This window comes from Haemorhous mexicanus, chromosome 7 (genome assembly GCF_027477595.1).
Source record: "Haemorhous mexicanus isolate bHaeMex1 chromosome 7, bHaeMex1.pri, whole genome shotgun sequence".
NCBI classification, from domain to species: Eukaryota; Metazoa; Chordata; class Aves; order Passeriformes; family Fringillidae; genus Haemorhous; species Haemorhous mexicanus.
Genome location: NC_082347.1, coordinates 20,294,777 through 20,314,203, shown reverse-complemented (window position 1 = coordinate 20,314,203; position 19,427 = coordinate 20,294,777). Strand labels below are relative to the sequence as shown.

Sequence of the window (19,427 nt, the reverse complement as noted above, 5' to 3'; positions counted from 1 at the left end):
TTTTTTCCCCCTTTGAACAGAGTAATAGCTTTATATAAGCTTCCCAGAGACTTGGATATTAATTGCACTTGAAATCAATAAATTTTATAGCCATGTGTGTCCAGAACTTAACCATCCTTGCTATAAATGGAGAAGGAGGCTATGCAAGACTGCCACACTCACCAGGCCTGCACAGTTGCATGGCTAGGGGAAAGACCACATGAAGTTATTTTCTTTACGTCAAGAAAAACATTGTCATATCATTTGGTCTTATGAGAAGACAGACTTCTTCCCTGTTAAACAAAAAATTCAAATACATGGGAGAGAAAGAGAAGAACATCCTGTACCCACTTTCTGTAATCTCTTTTAGTACCCCATTTTTTGGCTGATCTTACCTGGATGGACTCTTGATGGTTTAAAGTGGTCTCATAAAGCTTCTGGTAATGTGTACTGTGAAAACACATCAGAAAAGGAGGATGGTTGAAATCCTGTGGGTCACTGTTTGCTTTCTTGGTGATTGGCTGAACTGGTTCTCTTGACTTCATCAACTGTCTAAAATATTTCAAACATTTAAATAATTGGTCTTAACAGTGCAGTGAGTCATCTGGTGAAAGTTTGATGGCTGCCCACCTATTTTAAGATCTCCAAGCCTTTACCAAGGGCTATTTAAGCCAGAAAAGTGCATTGGGGGAGTGACAGAAATCTTTTATTATTTCACAGGCAGTGAACATGCTTCTGGTTAGGTAGGCAGACCTTTTTAATTTGTTATTTTAGCAAATTTATCTCAACATATTTTAATGCTGCATCAGGTTCTGCTCAGTTAAGGTGGCTACTAATATTGAATTGTGAATTAATCTACATTTGCCTCAATAATGTTGTAGATTTATGGTGTCATGTTTATAAGGTATCATACACTGCTTCCTGACGACAAAATAATTGTTGAAGAACATCTGAAAATGTTGCTCATCTACTCCCTGGATGACAACCTATTTCCATTTCTGAGCAAGCCCAAGTAAGTGTTTACACCATGAAAAGTAAAAGACTGAAATTGGCCAGAGAGTCTGTGAAGGCTGAAGAACTGTGTGGCACGAGACTGAAACCACACAAAAAGGGCCTCTTTTAATTCTCCTCTTCTGCTGCCTGGTCACATGTCCCAGATACTGTAGCTTCTTAATCTCAAGGACCTGGTATGGCCTAATCTGATGATGCTCCAGACACACTGCTTTGTCCTGACCCTATGTCCTGCACTAGGGAATGGGTTACTCTTTCCATGGCATGGCCACTCCCCACTCTGGCTAGAATTTGCCTGGAATGCAGTGCAAGGCAGCTGAGCCACGACTTCCTGGGTTTTGGCCATTAGAAATGCTTTACTGAGTAGTCCTGAGCTGTCTTCACTGTCACTGGGGAAGAGAAAAGTTGGAATCTTGCTGGTTCAATAAAGCATCAAAGACTTAGAAGCAGCGTTGCAGTGTCCTGCTGAATTAAGTTACAGTTTGGTTCAGCTTAAAAAATTGTCTTTTGTTTCATAAAGCTCAAAGGCAGTTTTCCAAAACTGCTCAAGAGCAGTAAGCTTTAGTGGCAGGTAAAGTAAAACAGCAGGTATCTTCAGCAAAGCATTAACAAGATTGCACCAGACAGAGGTGGTGCTAGTAGAAAATTGGAGGTAAAGAGTGGGTGACACTGGATTGATTCTCTCTGTCAGATGGAAAAGTCTCTTTTCAATAACTATTCACAACAAAATATGAAGTTCTCTGTAAAATGGTACATTGGGGAGTGCAAGCCACACACTACTCCAGCAACAGAAAATTTAATAAGTTATTTTGTAGATCAAACTATTATACTTTGACTAAATTAGTCTGAGTCAGATTTTTACAAGAAGCTTGAACTTCAGACAAAGAAATCCCTTTTGCTGGGGTTTCTGAATATTTAAGTTCTGTAGAGAGGTTGCTGCTATTATAGGCTTAATGGATAAAATAGACATATAAAGTAAAAATATCTGCTATCAAATATTTCTTTTAAAACAAAAATGTGACAACTGCAAGACTTCACATTTAAACTGAGCTTCAATTTCATTGAGAGAAAATATCTAAGGATTTATCAATTGACAGGATTATTAGTGATTAAATGTAGCTTTTTGAGAGCACTTGTTTCAGTTCAAAGCCATATATGTGCTTATGTATAGCAACCTCACACAACTATCTTGAAGATTTACCAGTCCAGACACACAAATCTACCTGCTCACCCCTTGCCTTAAAAAGTAACAATGAAAAAATTTAATGGTGTTTTATCTGTCCATCACAAAAAATTACTTCTGACTGCTGTCTTGGTGATGTTTTCCAAGCCTGATGCTTACCAAGCATTTAAGTACATATTGTGTTTCAGTTTTTTCCTACATAGTACCAGTGCAACAAAGATGCACTGTATGTCTGTCATATATTCAAAATATTTAAATAGTGTTATAAAACTAATCATCTAAAATTAGTTTAAGTGAAAAAGGAGATAGGACACCATGATTTGGTGAAGTACCTTTTTCTTTACTGTGTTCCTTTTAAATTCCTCAGGAATACAAATGTGATGTTAAAGGGTGAAAGCAGTTTGAGAATAATGCCAGTCACAGCCTTCTTAAACTGGGAGCCAAGTCCTGACAGCTATTAAAAAAATAAAGTAACTTTTGGGGTTGATTTTGTATAATGAGCACATGACAAAAAGGTTTACTTCTACGTTATCCTGCAGGTGTAGCTGCTGTCTGTCAATTTATCCTGTATTTTATTTTGATGATGAGAGAACACTAGGGAGAATAAAAAATTCTCTTCATCAAAAACCTTAACAGGAAAGAAAAATGTCTCAAGACAATTTCATGTATTGGTGGTTATTTGTGATGGTTAAAAGAATTATCTGAAAACAAAGAAGTCTTTCACAATGAATCTAAACACAAAAGCTTTATAATAACATTTACATCTGTGTATCATCCATGTCTCCAAATGCAAGTCATGAATAACACATAAACTAGAGTATATAGGGAACAGAAGTGCTAGCACATCATTTAAAATCCAACACACCCCATCGTCAGTGGAATCAAATACACAGCAGGAATGGTTCCAGTTGATAGACACACAATGAAGTCATTGAAAATGAAAACATATTAATTATGTTTCTAAAGGTTAAGAGAGGAATGGCTGAATTCTCTAATCCTGGGCTAATATTAGTGCCCCAAATCCATGTAGGAAAGTCTGTAATGTTTCAAAAATTGTGGAAAATTTTAGTCACACTTATTTGTATCTCACCCATGATTGACTCTACACAATGGGTGTAACGGGGGAAGAGCAGGAAGTACAAGACAAAGACAAAACCAGGGAGAATTATCAACAAAAAAGAGATGTTCTTGGTCCAAACAAGCCACTTGCACTACATGAGTTAATTGTAAGAATAGACCATTTCTAAACTGCAGCTGTTATGTGCTTAAGCAAACCCTGCTGGGAGAACAGCTTTGTAGAACACCTCTCCTTACACAGACACATGGAGCGTCCTTTAACTGAGGAAATCAAAGTGCAGTGTGTAAGGGAAATCTTTTCTGCATCCAAATTTTCCTGAGCTTATTACAGGATGTAAGCCTAGCTTGTCACTCTGACATAGGCTTCCCTTAAGTGTTTTCTATTTTCATTATCTTTTTGCCTATGTTAAATCACAGCAACCTAGGGTGAAGTCTGTGTGTGGGTATGTTGGGTTGAAATGAGTAAGGGGCGGGGGGGGGGGGGGGGGGGGGCTGAGGGAAAGGCTCAGGTTGTGAGATATAAAATGACAGGCGTCAAAAAAGCCCCCAAAATACCTAGCTTGGTCACAGTTGTTTTCTTTGTATAATATTTTTTGGTTGTCACTGGGGAGCAGTAATATCACTCATTTCATAGTTAATTGTAGATGTATTCTTTCTCTCCTCTTTTCCCCACCCTCCCTCAAATCCTTATCCAGTCATCTTCAAAACAAAGCTATTGCACCTGGGTTCCCAGCTATATTAACTCTGTTGTGCTGTGGTGCTGAGCACTTCTCTCCTTAAAGTCTTTATGCTAAAATCCAAATCCTCCCAACAGCGAGGGGTTAATTGTCTGTTTTCAATGTACTTTAAAACTCTCAGCTCTTGGGAATGATGTTTCCATGAGGATTGACTGTAATTACAAAATAATATAGGCACTCTGTCTTATTTTCAGGGAATGATACTTAAGTCCTTGCTGGTTTTGCTGCATGTGTTTATATTGGGGCTCTTCTTTCAGTGTACTTGATGCAAGGTATTTGCAAATTTGAGCCTTTGGGCTTTAAATGTTGTGCTGCTTCTTCTGTTCCTTATTCACTACAGATTAGGTATAATTGATGACCTGCATTTACAGACATGGGTGGTATACAGATGTAAATGTTATTATAGCTTTTATATTTTATGTTCTTTCTGAAAGATCATTTTGTCTTTGAATAATACTCCTGTTCAGATTTTGGGGGGTTTATCTCTAAAAGAGAATATGAAATGGATATTGCACATCGTATATTTCTTAAAAGTAATTTGGAATTTTAGGGTATGGGATTGGTGGTGACTGATACACTGCCTGGATGAGATATATCCCTTTGAAAATAACAGCGCCAGTACATGCCTGCATCTGTCTAACCTCATAATTCACTTTCACATTGGGTTATGGATGTCTGCATTCAGTGAGTCTATCTTCCCTTTAGGTATTATTTCAGCCCTTTGAGATAATAAGGAAAGTTTAATTGCGTTGTTAATTGATTTTTTGCACAACATTATTACCTTGATTGATTGCAGAGTTGATGAAAATGTTAGACACAGGCAGTGTAAAGTATCAGCCCAGTAAGGAGTGGGAGCCTTGTGGAGAATAGATAACCTTGATGTTAAGAGCTATATCCTTCAGATATGTCTTCCCTTGACATATTGATGGCCCTTGAAAAGGGAAAAGCTGATTGTATGCAGAATGCAATCATTAAACCCACTTCAGCTGGCTGTTGATTAATTTGTTTTTTCCTGAAGGATCTAGTTAAAGAGAAGGCCTCACTAGTATCAACAGCAGCCATTTTCCAGGCTTCAGATTATACTTAACCCTCTCCTAGAAGAAAGAAAAATGAGGCTGTCTTGGTATAGACAGGCAGATTGTCTGCAAACATTCAGTCCTACTGCAATTTGGGGATTATAACACTCACTTTACCCCGTTAACTACTGCTTCCTCTGTGACCTCTCCTCCCCTGCCTTCAGTATTCAGCTTTGCCACAGCTAGCAGAAAGTCACGTTTGATGTTTTCTGAGTAAGGCCAGTGTCTGTTCTCAGCAGAGATGCCAACAGGGATGTCAAGCTTGTTTTGCCCAAAGACTGAAATACTTCAGTAGCATATCGCTGCTTCCCAGGAGCCTCTCTGAAAGGACCACAGGGTTCACTGCACACACGTAAGTGGTTAAGCTTTCCTTATCCCTGAAAAGATCTTTCTTGTATAATTTTTTGTTATTACTTCTGAGATCTTTGAGGTCTTCTGTAGGGCAGTTTGTGCTGTTCAGCGGTGCCCCAGGCTTAACAGCAGCACTCGTGTGCCCTGTTGTTGAATGCATTTAACCAAACAGTGGCTGTGTGTGACCGGCTTTCCTGCTGTGAATTCCTGTGACGGTCTAATCCCAGACTACCTGCTACCTTCAGAGGACTTACTGTTTTAATAGCACCCACTCTGAGAGCAAAGGTGAAGAGTATTGCCTAAATGGCCTTCCTGTGGCAGAAGGGGCTTCCTTGGCTGCAAAACATTCTCAGGACTGAGGGACAGCTTCAGTCTGAAGCCTTTCTTTTCTTTGTAGCAGCAAATGACTCAACACATCCAAAATATATATTCAGCTTTAACCAAGCAATTTAATGCCTCTGAGTGTGGTGGAGATTTTATTCTTCCATTAACCATTTAAAGGATATTTGGTAGAGTAACAGGTTATTGCTTCCTGTTTAGCTTGGTAGTCTCAAAGACAGTCACTCTTTTTTTGTCCTTCTGAGCGATAACAGTAATCACTGCTGCTTGATTATTTTCTAGCCACACGTGTTTTATTAGGTCCATTGTGAACATTTTGCCAGTGAGCTCCTTTTTCATATGGGGACATGTAAACTTGTGACATAGTCAAGTCTGACGAATTTGAACCAGCCAAATAAGTGAGTAATATTTCAAGCTGTCGAAGTGGGCGAATACTGATTAACTGACACACTCCAAAAGCTCTCACCAGTAGCCACGCTCTGGTGGAAAATGTTTACTAAGCAGAATACTTGTTAGAAAGTCTTCAGTGCTATAACTAAACTTTAATGAATCTGACCCTAATGGAGGGGTTTTAATGTGCCTCTCGAGCTGTTTCTTAGTCCCCCATTTTTTATCTTTAGCAAAAGCTTTCATAGAGACCAAAGGAACACCTGTAAATGATGTTCTACTGGCCACTGTGATTTAACTTTCAGCCCCCTCCCATTAGCATATTTTATAAGGAGACTGAGGAAAGGGGAAAAGAGTTGAGGATAGAAAACGATGACAATATTTTGGCTTCCAGTACTGGAGGCAGGTTGGGAACTAGACTATGGCCAGGAACTATTTAGCAATAGCAGATGGTGCTATATGTCACAGAGAAGAGAACAAAATTCTACTAAGAGGCAAGCCCAGACTTAGTCCAGAAAACAACATATTTTCTGAATATTTTGTGTTTGTATCCAGATGCACTTTTGATTGCACTTGATGCTAAATAGTAATAGTGACAGAAGAGAGAAAGGAGCTCACCCAATGTTGTGGGCTCTGGATGTGTCTTACAAAGTGCCAGATGCCTTCAACTTCTGCTGGAAATCAAGGGAATCCAGGGCCTTGTAGTACCTGCTTCTCAAAAAAAATCTATTTTTGTATTAGGAAAAATCATAGCAATCTCATTGTCAGCAATTGGTTGGGGTTTTTTTTGTTGTTGTCATTTCTGAGGAAGGGTTTGTGAAAAGGAGCAAGAAATGGCAGACAAAGAAGGTTCCCTTAACTGTATCATAATGTGACAGCAGCACTATTTAATTATGCTCTTTAATTTTATTTGAGAGACTTTCTTTCCCAGCTTTAAAAATAAAAAGCAACTTGTCTTTATTTCAGATGACTCTCTTGAGAAATTTCAAACCAGTTGAGCCAGACTGAATTTTCTATGGCTTTTTTTTTTTCCCCTAATGTGAACTCCTGCAGCAGGAACACATTTGAGATCCAAAAGCAAGTTTTACTCATGAGATGAGCCAAATTTATGTCTAAACTCTCCAGAAGGGCCCTGCTGCTCAAATTTTTTTCACAGAAGAATTTGTAATTTTATTGGAATGCTTGCAGACTTTCCGAACAATTATTCCAAAAGTTTGCTTTCTGCCCCATAAATCATGGTACATTTGTTTAATTCTATCACAGTTACTAAAAGAACTTACTTCCCTCTTTTTTCCTCTCGCATTTTACTGCTAATTCAATCTGTGCATGGTTAAGGTTTGTGAAGTATGATTTAATTATAGTCACTTTTTGTTTTTGTAATGACCTTGTCGTTCTTTATGGTTTAGTTCCATCGCTGAGTAGTGTAAGTTTTAGTATTAGAATGTAGCCCAAAGAACAAAGCAGCCAGCAGAAAGGCCATTTTTGCATATGTTAGCCAAATTAACTGAAAATCTCCTAAATTGTATGGTGAGTGTACACTGAACAGCTGAACTTTCGTATAGGGTCGGGAAGAGATTTTAGAACCTCCTTTTCCTCCATCATTCTGAATAGGCAAAAAGCGTCTCTTACATCACTTCGGTGGTCGCACCGTTGCATTAACAAAAGTAAGAGAAAGGTGGCTCAAAGCAGCGCTGGCATTTACGCCGTGAATATGAGAGAATGACAAATGCCTCCGACACTGGAGGCGGGCGGCCGCCTCCCCCCCGGCAGCATTTCGAGCCTTTTGTTCGGAGCGCTGCCCCGCCATCAGCACACAGCCTGGTGCCCCCGGGCCGAGCCCGGCAGAAACCAGGCGGCTGGGCGAGAGGCTGCGAGCAGAGGCTGTACCACTGCGGGCTCCAGGGCGAGAGGCTGCCTTCTTTCCGAAGCCGCGGCTGTACCACTGCAGGCTCCAGGGCGAGAGGCTGCCTCCTTTCAGAAGAAGCGGCTGTACCACTGCGGGCTCCGCCGGCGGTAGCGGGGCGCGCTCAGCGCTGCAGCCCGCGATCGCCGCCCGCCCGCGCGGCTCGGCGCGGCGCGGCGGGGCTGGCACAAAGAGCTGCTGCCCTCTAGTGTCCGGGGCCCGCCCGCACAGCGAGCCCGCTCCGGCGGCGCGGGCAGCGGTGCGCGGCTGGGACCCGACCTGGCCGAGCATTTACTGCCCTTGTCTGCCTGTACTCTACTGCTTTCGTCCACGCCATAGATGAGAGAATGAGATACATCGAGGCCCAGAGGACTGCGAGCCCATACTTCCCTTCTTCCATCTCCTTCAAGGGCGTTCAGTATATCCAAATGCAAGCATCAGTCCACCCCTAAAATTTGGCACGCTGATGCTTTCTGTGCACTTGGGTTTCTTTGATTACAGTATCTAGTTAAGTACAAAATTTAGGAGTCCGAGTAATTGAAAAAAAAAATCTGCTTTAATTTTGCAACATATTTCACAGCAAGTATTTAATTATAAAGTCAGCATTAATTCTCTCCATGACAGTAACAGTGCAAAACTGGTAAAGGTACGGTAAAGAGACAAAAGCATTTGGTTTGGAGTTTTTGTTTATTTGGTTGTGTATTTTTGTTGCGTGCTTTTTGTTTCATTTTCACTAGGAAGAGACATTCCAACCCCCCAACATATTTCTCTGATGATAGTTACAATGAGCGTGGAAAGATTCCAAAGAAATCCCAAGTGTAGAACCTTAAATTGTAACAATGATACCCAGAGGAGTATGGAACTGGTTAATGATTTAAAGTATTATGCCCTAAATGCTCCTATTTTAGCCAACAGTAGAGAATCTGTAGACAGCACATGCCCAGATCAAAGCTGATCATGTCAATGTCATTCAAGGAGGGAAGGATACCCTCCTTTCCCCCTGCTCTCCCCCCTACCCTTTTTTTAAACAAAGTATGACATCTGAGGAACAGTGTGTTGATTGTTCCACTGCCAGGATACGCATAATGGAAACATTAGCTCCAAGATAACTTTTAATCTGTCAGCCTAATGGCTCCTTAATGTGTAGAGGGCTTTAAATGTATGTCAGCCAGGGCTGTATAAAGTAATATAGTTTGTGGCCTGAATGGATCTAGATGACTCCGCACCATGACACAATATGGTTTATTATTAACTATCAGCTCATCAGCTTATTCCCACGGACTTGGACAAGCTTCTCAATTTTCCAGTAACAGATTATGTGAGAAAAAGCTTGCAGTGCATTTTTTTCTTTTTACTTTTTCTTTCTCCCCCCCTCCCCCCCTTCCAAATTACAAGTTTCTTCCCTAGTTGCACTGGGAGCCCTGAAGTGTATTTACAGCAGGCTGCACTTTATCACACATCAGCTTGACTGCTAGTTTACACTGAACATTTATGCAGCTTCCTTGGCCCAGGATGCAAACTTCACATCTTTGTATTCCTATCACCTTCATTGCAAATTTTTCCAACATCCCCTCCCTGCTGACTGCTTCGCTCCCCCCTCCCCTGCTCTCACTTCCCTGCATACTCCCCCCTTTTTCCCCCTTCCCACAAACAGGCCAGTGAGACTTGACATGTCACAGCACTTGTCTGTGCAGGATACTTGCAATAATTCAGTGTGTTACTTTGCCTTCTGTGATTCCTCTCAGCTCTAGCTTAGGTGTGTAATTCTAACACCATTGCTGTAGACTGGGTACAGATTTGATTTTGTGTCTTTCAGTAATTTCTTTCAGTCTGAAAGACTATTTTGTGCCCCATGCTGTAGGGTGTCCAGAGGAAAATGTTATCATTTTTCGGCATCCCTGTGCAGGGAGCAGAGCAGAGGTAATTCATCTCCTCTGAATGGGAAGGTTACCTTCCTTGAATGCTCTTACCCTCAGAGAGAGGGGGGAGTCAGGATCAGCAGTTTACCACTGAAGGTATGTCTTCTTTCTCCAGAAAACTTGCAATGGACCACAATCCCTATTTCACAGGCACCTCTTTGGGAGTATTTGGGGACCACTCTGTGAGGACTGTGGCCCTGGTGAAGGAATTTTGCCTTAGCCACAGGTAGCTCTGTCTCCAGCCTTCTCAAACACAGCCTCACCCCTTTATGCATAGCTTCTTTTTAAGAAATTATGCATAATTTTTGCTTACATTTACCATTTCTATCCTCTTAAAAATAAATTAACTAGTTTATAACATAAAGAACATTAATATTTGTGCATTCGTTATGTGAGCCCTTTGTGAGTATGTTATGAGAATATTTTAGGGAATTTAGCTGTGTTTTGTGTCTTGCTGTGGTATTTCAGGTCATTTTAAGATTCTTTTCCACCGCATTTGGCTGTGGCCCAACCAAAGGTATTCTTATCTGTTGTATTCTCCTCTTTCTGTAGCTACTTCTTCTCTGGTTTAAGGAGTCAAGCTCCTGTGTCTTGACTCCAGCTGGGAGCAATCTGGAAATGTGGTTGCCACAGACAGATGAAATGGTAGCAGCCAGAGAGCCCATCACATTAGCAAGGACAGCTGCAACTCTTCTGTTGTTGTCCTGTGTCACGCTGCAGTTTGTGAGCTCAGTCCTCCCCATGCTGGCAGAGCTTTGTTTGCTGGGGCAGAGTGCAAGTCTGAGTGGATCTCTCTGGGTTACACACTTGGCTGCTTTGGGCAGTGCTTGGTGACTCAGATGATCCCTTGCACCTTTTCTTGTCTTCCGAGAGATCTTCTCAGATTCCTGTGTCAGAGAATTCATAGGCTGGATCATATGCAATAGAAGCAAGTATTCTGTCTCACCAAAAGGAACTGAAAATAAATTATCAACTAGCCAACTCATTAAAGTTTTTAGAATTTCCAGGTAGATAAATACAAACTGAAAACTTACTAAACTCCTATACAAAAGGGTTTGCTTTTGGGCTGGTGGTTGTTTTTTTTTTTTTCTCCCACCTTTGCATATCCCTTAGATAAAAAGATTTTTAAGAGTTTTAGATTAACTTGACTCATGGAGGTGTTTTGCCTAAATTGGTAGCATTATAGACTTTAAATTGTTCATAGATAGGTATTTATTCTCCTCTAAGTTCAGTCAGTAGGGAATTACTTTCCTTTATAGGAAGTTTATATTAATATTTAAGGGAATTTCACAGCTTCTGTTCATTAATTGTAGAATATGCCCAAGTGCCTATGAAAAAAATGATAATGGCATTGATATTTCATCCTGAAGGGTCTCAAAACAATTTACAGATTGGTAGTATAACCACACTGAAATGCACCCAGCTTCTTGGTGGAACATGGCAGCTGTTTAATAGCCCATAGCAAAACTATGCAACAGCAGGTTGTGCAAAAAGAGATGAATATGGATCAAATACAAATTGGCAGTGGAGGATTTAGGTACTGTGCTCTAATTAAAGTTAGGTGAAGTGGAATTCCAGTAGAATATTGAGTCTGTGTATGGAGTGCTAGACTTTATCTGACCGCAGCTCCTGGTAGCTGGCCCTGTGGTTAGTCCATGTGAAAGACAGGCAGAAGGCTGTTAGCTGAAATGTACTCCCTGATGGATACTGCAGACCAGTGTTTGACAAACACATTTAATTGTGAATACTTTGCTGCTTTCACTTGCAGAGGGGCTTATTAAAAACATTTGATGTTAAAATGGGTGCCTGGTGGGGATGTTGGGCAGATGTGGCAATAGATTTTGATGGGGGTGGCAAAATTTTTTGGCTTGTCTGCTTAGTTTTAGTAATTACTTTTTAAAGAAAGCTGAATGCTATTGGAGGAAGCCGTGTTGCTGGAAGCTGCCCAAGTTGTGATGACTGAGAGGTGGGTTTTTCTAAATGTGGAGGATTAATGTGGTAGGAAAAAGGCAACAAGATGCTACCTGACAACAATTCCCTTAGATCACTGTTGGTTGAGATGAATTTTGACCTGTAACTAACTAAGGCTGTATGATCTATAGGTCTCTGTATGATCTATAGGTCTAACACTTCCCATTACAACTTGTTTTTGCCACTTCTGATATAATATATCTGCAAACCTTTTTTTGCTCTAGCGAAGTGTGTAGAGGTCTAAAGCACCATAGCTGTCTGCAAAATATGCCAAATTTAAAAGGAGTTAACATGACTTGAACTTTTTCACATGCTTTTGTATGCATCTATGTATGTATTTATTTATTTGGATAATTGGGTTTTCCCTCAGCTATGGAAAGGCTGGTGCTGCTGACATTACAATGTGTTTGTGAAGAAAGACTGATACCACAACACATGCAAGCAACTGCAAGGTCATTACTTACCCAGCGTAATTAGAACATCCATTCCCAAGGATGGAAACATTTAAAAGATAAAGAGTGAATTTAAAAATGATTCTTCCCAATGCAGTTTTTTCATAATTATAGTTCTAACAGCTTGTGGTGATGGTAGAATCAGCTACTTAAGAAAAATTAGAAGCCTCATTCAGGGAAGATGATCCCTCAAGAGACCTTGTGTTGTCATTTCTTAAGAACCTTGAGCAGAAACCTCATTCTGGATGCTGTGTATTGTTTTGATGTATAGGGGGTATACTTAGCTTATTATGGCCAATGCTGGATATTTTAATTAAAAACACAAGAACAGCCACAGATGTATTGTTTTCCCCTCATTCTTTGCCTTGTCTGTGTGCAAAAGAGCAAGTGTACTCCCAGCCCTGCAAGGAGAGAATACCATAGCAGATAGGCAGAAAAAAAGCAGTAGCTTTCCTAAACTCGCATGTGACATATCTTAGCATCAAAATTCTCATTGCAGCACACAAACATTTTGCAGTTCTCTGAGCTTTCTGTAGTTGCCAAAGGGAGGTGGGACATGAAGAGGAAAAACAAAGCAAAACAAATAACCATGCCAGTCACCGCATTTAATTTATGAGCAAGATTATTGTTTTACAAATAACCTTCATGATAAACAAGGTCTCATGGCAACATTTTCAACTGTGCTTTTATCAAGGCTCTCTGAGCAGCATGTGTAATATGCCTGGCAATCGAATCACAGCTGTGTGCCTGGGTAGGGAATCTCTGCGGAGACAACACTTCCTTAATTTAAACAATTGTAGGCTGCAGGATTTCAAAAATTTCAGCTGACTTTAACTGTCACTAGCCCAAGCACCTTTATCCCCAGGCGAGCAGCAGCAGCTGGATTTCATTTCCTGCTGCCAGACTGTCCGACATCTTTGCTGAACATCCCGGGAACAGAGCGTCTTTACTTTAAGGATTTTATTCAAGGTGACAGCTCCTCACACTTTAGCGTTCAGATCACCTCAAGTAGCTGAGATATCAGTGAAAATGAGAGCACTTCTCCAGCAAACTCCAAATTTAGATTGACTGAGGTTATCCTTAGGCCTCTAGACCCAGCCTCCACGACAGCACAGGCCTGCCAGTAACTTTAAAACTACAGTGGAGTTTGTAATGATGTCTGGGGAGAAATATTCTGCCAGAGCAGCGGAGGATACTATAAGCGATAGGAAATGATGTCAGATTTAGTTAGGACTGGAGACAGTGTTAGAATATACTTGGCATAATATGGCACCGGTATCTCTGTCAGCATCTCTGTTTTCTGTCACCGCACACAATCCCAGGCCTGTCTGTAGCCCTGACAGTGTCTTTTCAGATCAGGTTATTGCCAACTTGGAGACTGGCTCGGCACAGCACCATACAGCCCCCTTTGTTTGAAGTCTGCCCTTTTGTCATTAATGCACTTGATGTCTATTTAAATCTGACGGTGAATACAGTATCTGTTTTCCTGTCAGGAGATCATTGACAATATTAATACCTCATGTCCTTGCCTCATTTTCTAAGCACTGACACCTAGCTATAGTCTCCAGCATTCATCAAACAGCACTCTCTCACCAGCATCTCTATAAACAGTCTTGCTTCCAGTCCTTAAGAAATGCAGCAGACCTCAAACAAGACTTTTATCAATGCCAGTGAAAAAGAAGTCCAAAGAATGCCGTTAATAAACTGCTCATATCCTTTGCATTTAGAGCTCTAAATGTCCTTGTTACCAACTTGGGATATCTGTTTAGGGAAAGAATAACTTGGTCGTCATTAGACTCTTGTTTAGGAATGCTGTTATCATCTTTTGCATGTGGAAACTGCTTCACTTGAAAAATTATTGAAATTGAAATTATTGAAGAAAGCTCTAAGCGGGAGGGGAAAATGATCAGGCACTGCACTGTATCGTCCCCACTGCATTTGTATTATCCTGAAGAGGAATGTTTTTCACAGCAAATGACAGCCCTATCTATTTCCCCCCCACAACCCTCATAGGACGTGTTACCATCATGATGTCTTAGAGAGGAAGAAGAGCATGGGTTTAGATTAATCTTTCATGACCCATGTCTTCCAAAGCCTTAGTAGCTTATCTTATGTATCTTAACTATATCCAGACGCTATACTGGAAAACAATGGCACAGAATATAAAAGCTTGCATAGTTAATTCATACTGCAAGTGTGAACAGTAACAGCTGTGTGAGTTCTGGAAATCTAAAACAAGAAAGAATTGAAGATCTGCTTCTCCCCCTTCTTTACCGTTTATGTAAGGCAGTGCTTGTCTCCTTTGGGCTAGGTTATGTTTGCCCTTATGGAGGTGAGCTGGATTCTTCAGTGACCGCTCTGGTAAGACATTCCCAAGGCAGAGCAGACCCTTCCACCTTCTTTCTGTACATGGGAGATGACTTTAATTTGACTATACATGTCAGAGGGCTCAAAGAGCAACTCTGCTAGTAAAATTTAGCATCTTTGAGGATGTTCACAGGTGGGATGTAACTGTGAACTTATGCTTTCACATACCACTTAGTACCACCAGAGGGGATGCTTTTGAATAAGGTAGTGAGATTTGCAGGTATGTGTGTCTCACCCACAGCAGTTAAGGCTTCCTCAGGCATCTTTCTGCATGTACTCACTGTGAAAAATGTGCCTTGCCTCCCAAAACCAGTATTATGGCTAATTATTGAAAGCATCCCACGTGTGCCAATATTTAGCATAATTAAATTGTATCTTGCTCATGGGATGTTGCAATGTTGTTTGAAAAGATACTTTGGAAATGTTTTTATTGAATATTTATTTGTATGTATAAAAATGCTGGAGTCTGGGGAGGCCAACTGTTCTGGCCCATGTCTGTTGATGGCTTCCCATGTAGATTTCAGCCACTCACTTCAGCTGTCACTGAAATAAGGGTGGTTTAGGTGCTTGCAGTATGACTTTGGAAAAGTTTGACAGGTTTTTCCAGGATCCACATTAAACTGTAATTATTTGCTGTTTGGTTTAGGGGTTTTTTTGGGGCAGGGGTAGAGAGGGGGGTGGTTGGTTTTTCTTGGTTGGTTGGTTGGTTTGGTTTTGTTGTTTTTGTTCTTTTTGGTTTCACTCATTTAAACACGTAGCAGGGAGACAGCAGAGAGCACAAAATATAACTTCAACCCAGACTTTCTGGTTTTTTGGAAGCAGGAGAGAAGTGCTCTGATTTAAAACACTTGGTATGATGTTTCAGTGTTATGTAGTTCTAGTTTGAAGATACTCGTGGATGTATGTTTAACAGGATAGGTCATTTCGCTTTTTGAACTCATTTTTCCAGTGGGTTCAAAACTGCTGATTGAAATGGCAATACTGAATATTTGAAATGCACAAACTTTCTTTCTTTTTGCAGGACAAGAGATAACTGCTCCTTTCCCTCCTTCAAATTTCCCAAGTTATGTGCTTTATTGCATGTTATTCTACTTCAATCCTAACTGTAATTAATTTCCTTTTTATTGTAGGCATTTTGGGGAAATGTCGCTACATTTACTACGGAAAACATTCCGAGGGCAACAGATTCATCCGAGATGACCAGCTCTAAACCACAGTGCTGTTCCGCGCCTCTTCAATCCCTCCACATAAGAAGCACAAATCACATCTACATTTTAAGCATGCAACTAAAGTCCTCTAGTGCCTTCTGCTGACTTTGCCAAGCCTGTCAAGATCATCCTTCTATCTTAGTCTGAGTAGTCACACAGAGATTGACATGATTGCCTTTAAGCAGGTCCCATCCACCAGTGTGACAGACAGCTGCAGCCGAGCACCCGGCCTGGCAGGGGGAGCACGGTGATGGATTGCCTGGTCCGGGCTGCTCGCAGGAGAGCAGGGTCACACCTGGGGCTGGACTGAGCCCGCTCCATCCGCGGCGCCTCCCAAAGCACCGCCTTTATCTCTGCCCGGCCTGTTGAGCCAGAGTGGATGCTGATACCAAAGTGTTTATAAAAGAGAGAGGCTGTAATTTCAGATGAAAAAGCCCTTATCTGTTATTTTTTTTTCCCTGTGAATTAAGTGCTTGTGTTTCTATCATCTCATACATGCTTACACAAATCCTTTCACAGTTTGTAGTACACCCACCCACACCCAAAATGAGCCTAGATGGATTATTTTTTCTTTCAGCAGGGAAAAATATACATCCAGAAAACATTTTGGCCATGCAGAGCACTGTCAATTTGATATATGTTTATATGCAAAGGAAAAGGATTTTAGTAATTTCCCAGACAAACAAATTTTTCTAATTCTTGAATCACATCTCATTGTTTACTAGCTCTTGCTTTCAGAAAAGTGAACATTTCTTTATGTTTTAAAATAATGTCATAGCTTAACTGTTTACACTTGGAAGAAGGGTTAATGATATTGAGAGTGTGTATTATTCCTGGTTTATTGCACAAGCTATTTTTAACTTTTAGGGATTATGTTTATAATTAAATGCTTAAATTTGGGGAAAAAAGTGCTTAAAAGGAGTGATACAAATCTGCCAACCGATGGGTGTGATTATTCAGAGGGAAAAAGGTCAACAAAAGTAACTGGTGGAATTAACATAATTAACAGCTTTACTAATATATTGGAGAGACGATACCTACCTTTTGATATCTATGTAAGAAAGGCTATTGTCAAATTTTCAGTCAAGAAAATAAAAAGGCATGGCAAATTTTCTGCTTTTCTGATAGAGAGGTTGGACATATTTAGAATCATCAACTTGTTACCGTGGAAAAAAATTAACTCCCATACTTCATGCATATATTGTGTTAAATTCTACTTGATACAATGTGATTGGCCAAGGAATATGCAAAAATTCAGATTTCTTGGCTGTTCCAAACCCATTCATGTTGATCCCAGTTGAGAGCTATCAATGCCTAGCTGTTCTTGGTTTGTTTGAAATTACTTGGTGATCTCTATTCACTTTCCTAGTTAAAAAAAATAAAATATGAGTCTTTAGAAACTGTCGACCTTGGGGGCTTTTATCAGCTGGCATTACAGGTGGAAGTGAACTGAGCATGGAAGGCAGTTGTGAAAGCAGATGTGACTGATGAAATAGTGAGGCACTGGCCGAGTGCCAAAGGAAAGCTTGCTGCTGCTCAGCATTTTAGGCCTCACTCAGTAAACGGAAGCCTTTGCTCACTCTGCAAGTATATAATAAATCTTTAACAGATACTTAAAACCACCGATGAACATAGAATGATGCAGTTCACACCACTTGTAGCTCAAATGGAGCTCTGAGCTGTCTGATTGGTGTCTGGAAAGCACATTCTAGCCACTTGCCAAGCCTCTTCTAATGTCATACATGACCACAAATGAAAGGCCAATTCACATTGCATCCGAGGAGATATCAGATAGATGAAAACTTTAATCAAAAATATTAATAGAAATATTTAGGGCACTTGTCATCTGTTTTGGTTACCAAAATAACAGCAACCTTAGTTTGTTCCTATCATGATGGCTGTTTTGCAGCCTCCACACATTTTGGCTATGGCAATGTTATAGGCAGCAGGATTTGGAATAAGGATGTTTAGAATAACCTAATGTCACTTTCAGTCTGTTTGCATATATGTTCTTGTCTTTATAAAAGGCTTTAACCCTGCCTCAAACAATAAACAGCACTTGCAAACTGACCGCATGATTTTTCCATCTTTATTTTGCTTGTTTACTTTTCCTAATGTCAAAACCATTTGTATCATTTTCAGGAGTGGTTTTTTCCTAGCAAAGCTTTGGAGGCAAAAATATTTTTGGAATGAAATTTGAACAAATTCTCTTCCACTTTGGATTTTGTTTTCACTTGGGGGATTACGTACCTAGAATTAAATGTGGTAAAGCCCTAATTGAAATCTGCTTGAAGGGAATTCACACTAAATGCCTCTGATTCTGGAAAATCCAAAAGAAAATCTGTGAATAATTATTTTGTATTACTAGCATGGATTAGGATATTATTTAAAAACATGCATGGATGTGTATTACTGTTTATGCAAACATCTTTTTTCTTTTTAAATATGCAGAGCATTATATTTTCAGATATGTTCTGCTGAAATTCTGGTTCAAGAGATGGCAGAATTTTCACACCTGGGGTTGCTACCTATACTTGGCTCTTTCCTAAGTGGGAACTGTGCTTGAATTTCTTAAATGAACTATCATTTAGCATGAAAGTACAGTAAAGTAATCTAGGAAGAAGTTCCACTCTCTTTCCTTTGCTCCCCCTTCTCCATATGTGGCACACTTTTGACTCTCAAGATTACCTAGGCTATTAAAAATAAAAGATTTGCCTACAAAATTAAAAATATTTTAAAATACGTGCATTTCAAAGGAACTCCTCCAGTCTTAGTTCTTTGTGTTGTAACTTCAATCCTAGGTTCAGTCTTGAGACGACCTTTCCCTTTTGTCAGATATCACATCTTCACAAATGAAGACTTGCAGGCAAATGTTTTTACTAGGAGATGCCTTGAGAAGCTGTGCTTAGTACATTTGTAACTTCGTGTATTGAAAATGTTAATCTCTAACCTTAAAATTAAAAACGAGGAAAAGATCCAAACTAGAAATTCACTTCAGTGTCACAAAGAAAAATGACCTTCAGTGAAAATCCTGCTGTTATGGATACACAAACCTAACTATAGAGCACACTGGCTTTAATTGAATCTGTTGCATGCATAAATGATTTATGGGATTGCTGAAAGTATGTCACCACTGAAGCCAGTTTTTTCTCCTTTCTAAGGGCTGAGTCTCACAGTATTTACTCTAGTATTTGCCTTCCTCAAACTCTGAGTATCTTTGAAGTCAATGTGTAGCGATGAGAATTAGAGTTACTAGGTTTTGGAAGGCTGATAGGCAGCCCTTTAAAATGCATTTGTTCTCTGAGCAGAACATTACTTGATTGCTGAGTGTTGATTTCTCACATCCTTACAGATGAAAAGTCACTGTGTTCTGCTGTACCATTTCTCTCATTTAAGAGAGAAGAAAGAAACAAACCTGTTTGTGCTTTTGAAAATGCTTTCTGTAAAATAAAAGGGTTCATTTACTG

General features: G+C 40.1%; 1 protein-coding gene across 5 annotated transcripts in view; it reads left to right on the top strand.

Annotated features, from left to right (window-relative positions):
- Positions 1 to 18,030, top strand: part of LRMDA (leucine rich melanocyte differentiation associated) — a 633,198-nt gene extending 615,168 nt beyond the window's left edge. For all 5 annotated transcript variants that reach the window (XM_059851313.1, XM_059851314.1, XM_059851315.1 and 2 more), the window contains one exon: positions 15,883 to 18,030. In XM_059851313.1, coding sequence (XP_059707296.1) covers positions 15,883 to 16,065 — 183 coding nt within the window. In that variant the 3' untranslated portion in view covers positions 16,066 to 18,030. The remainder of the gene's footprint in view (positions 1 to 15,882) is intronic.
- Positions 18,031 to 19,427: the final 1,397 nt, after the last annotated feature.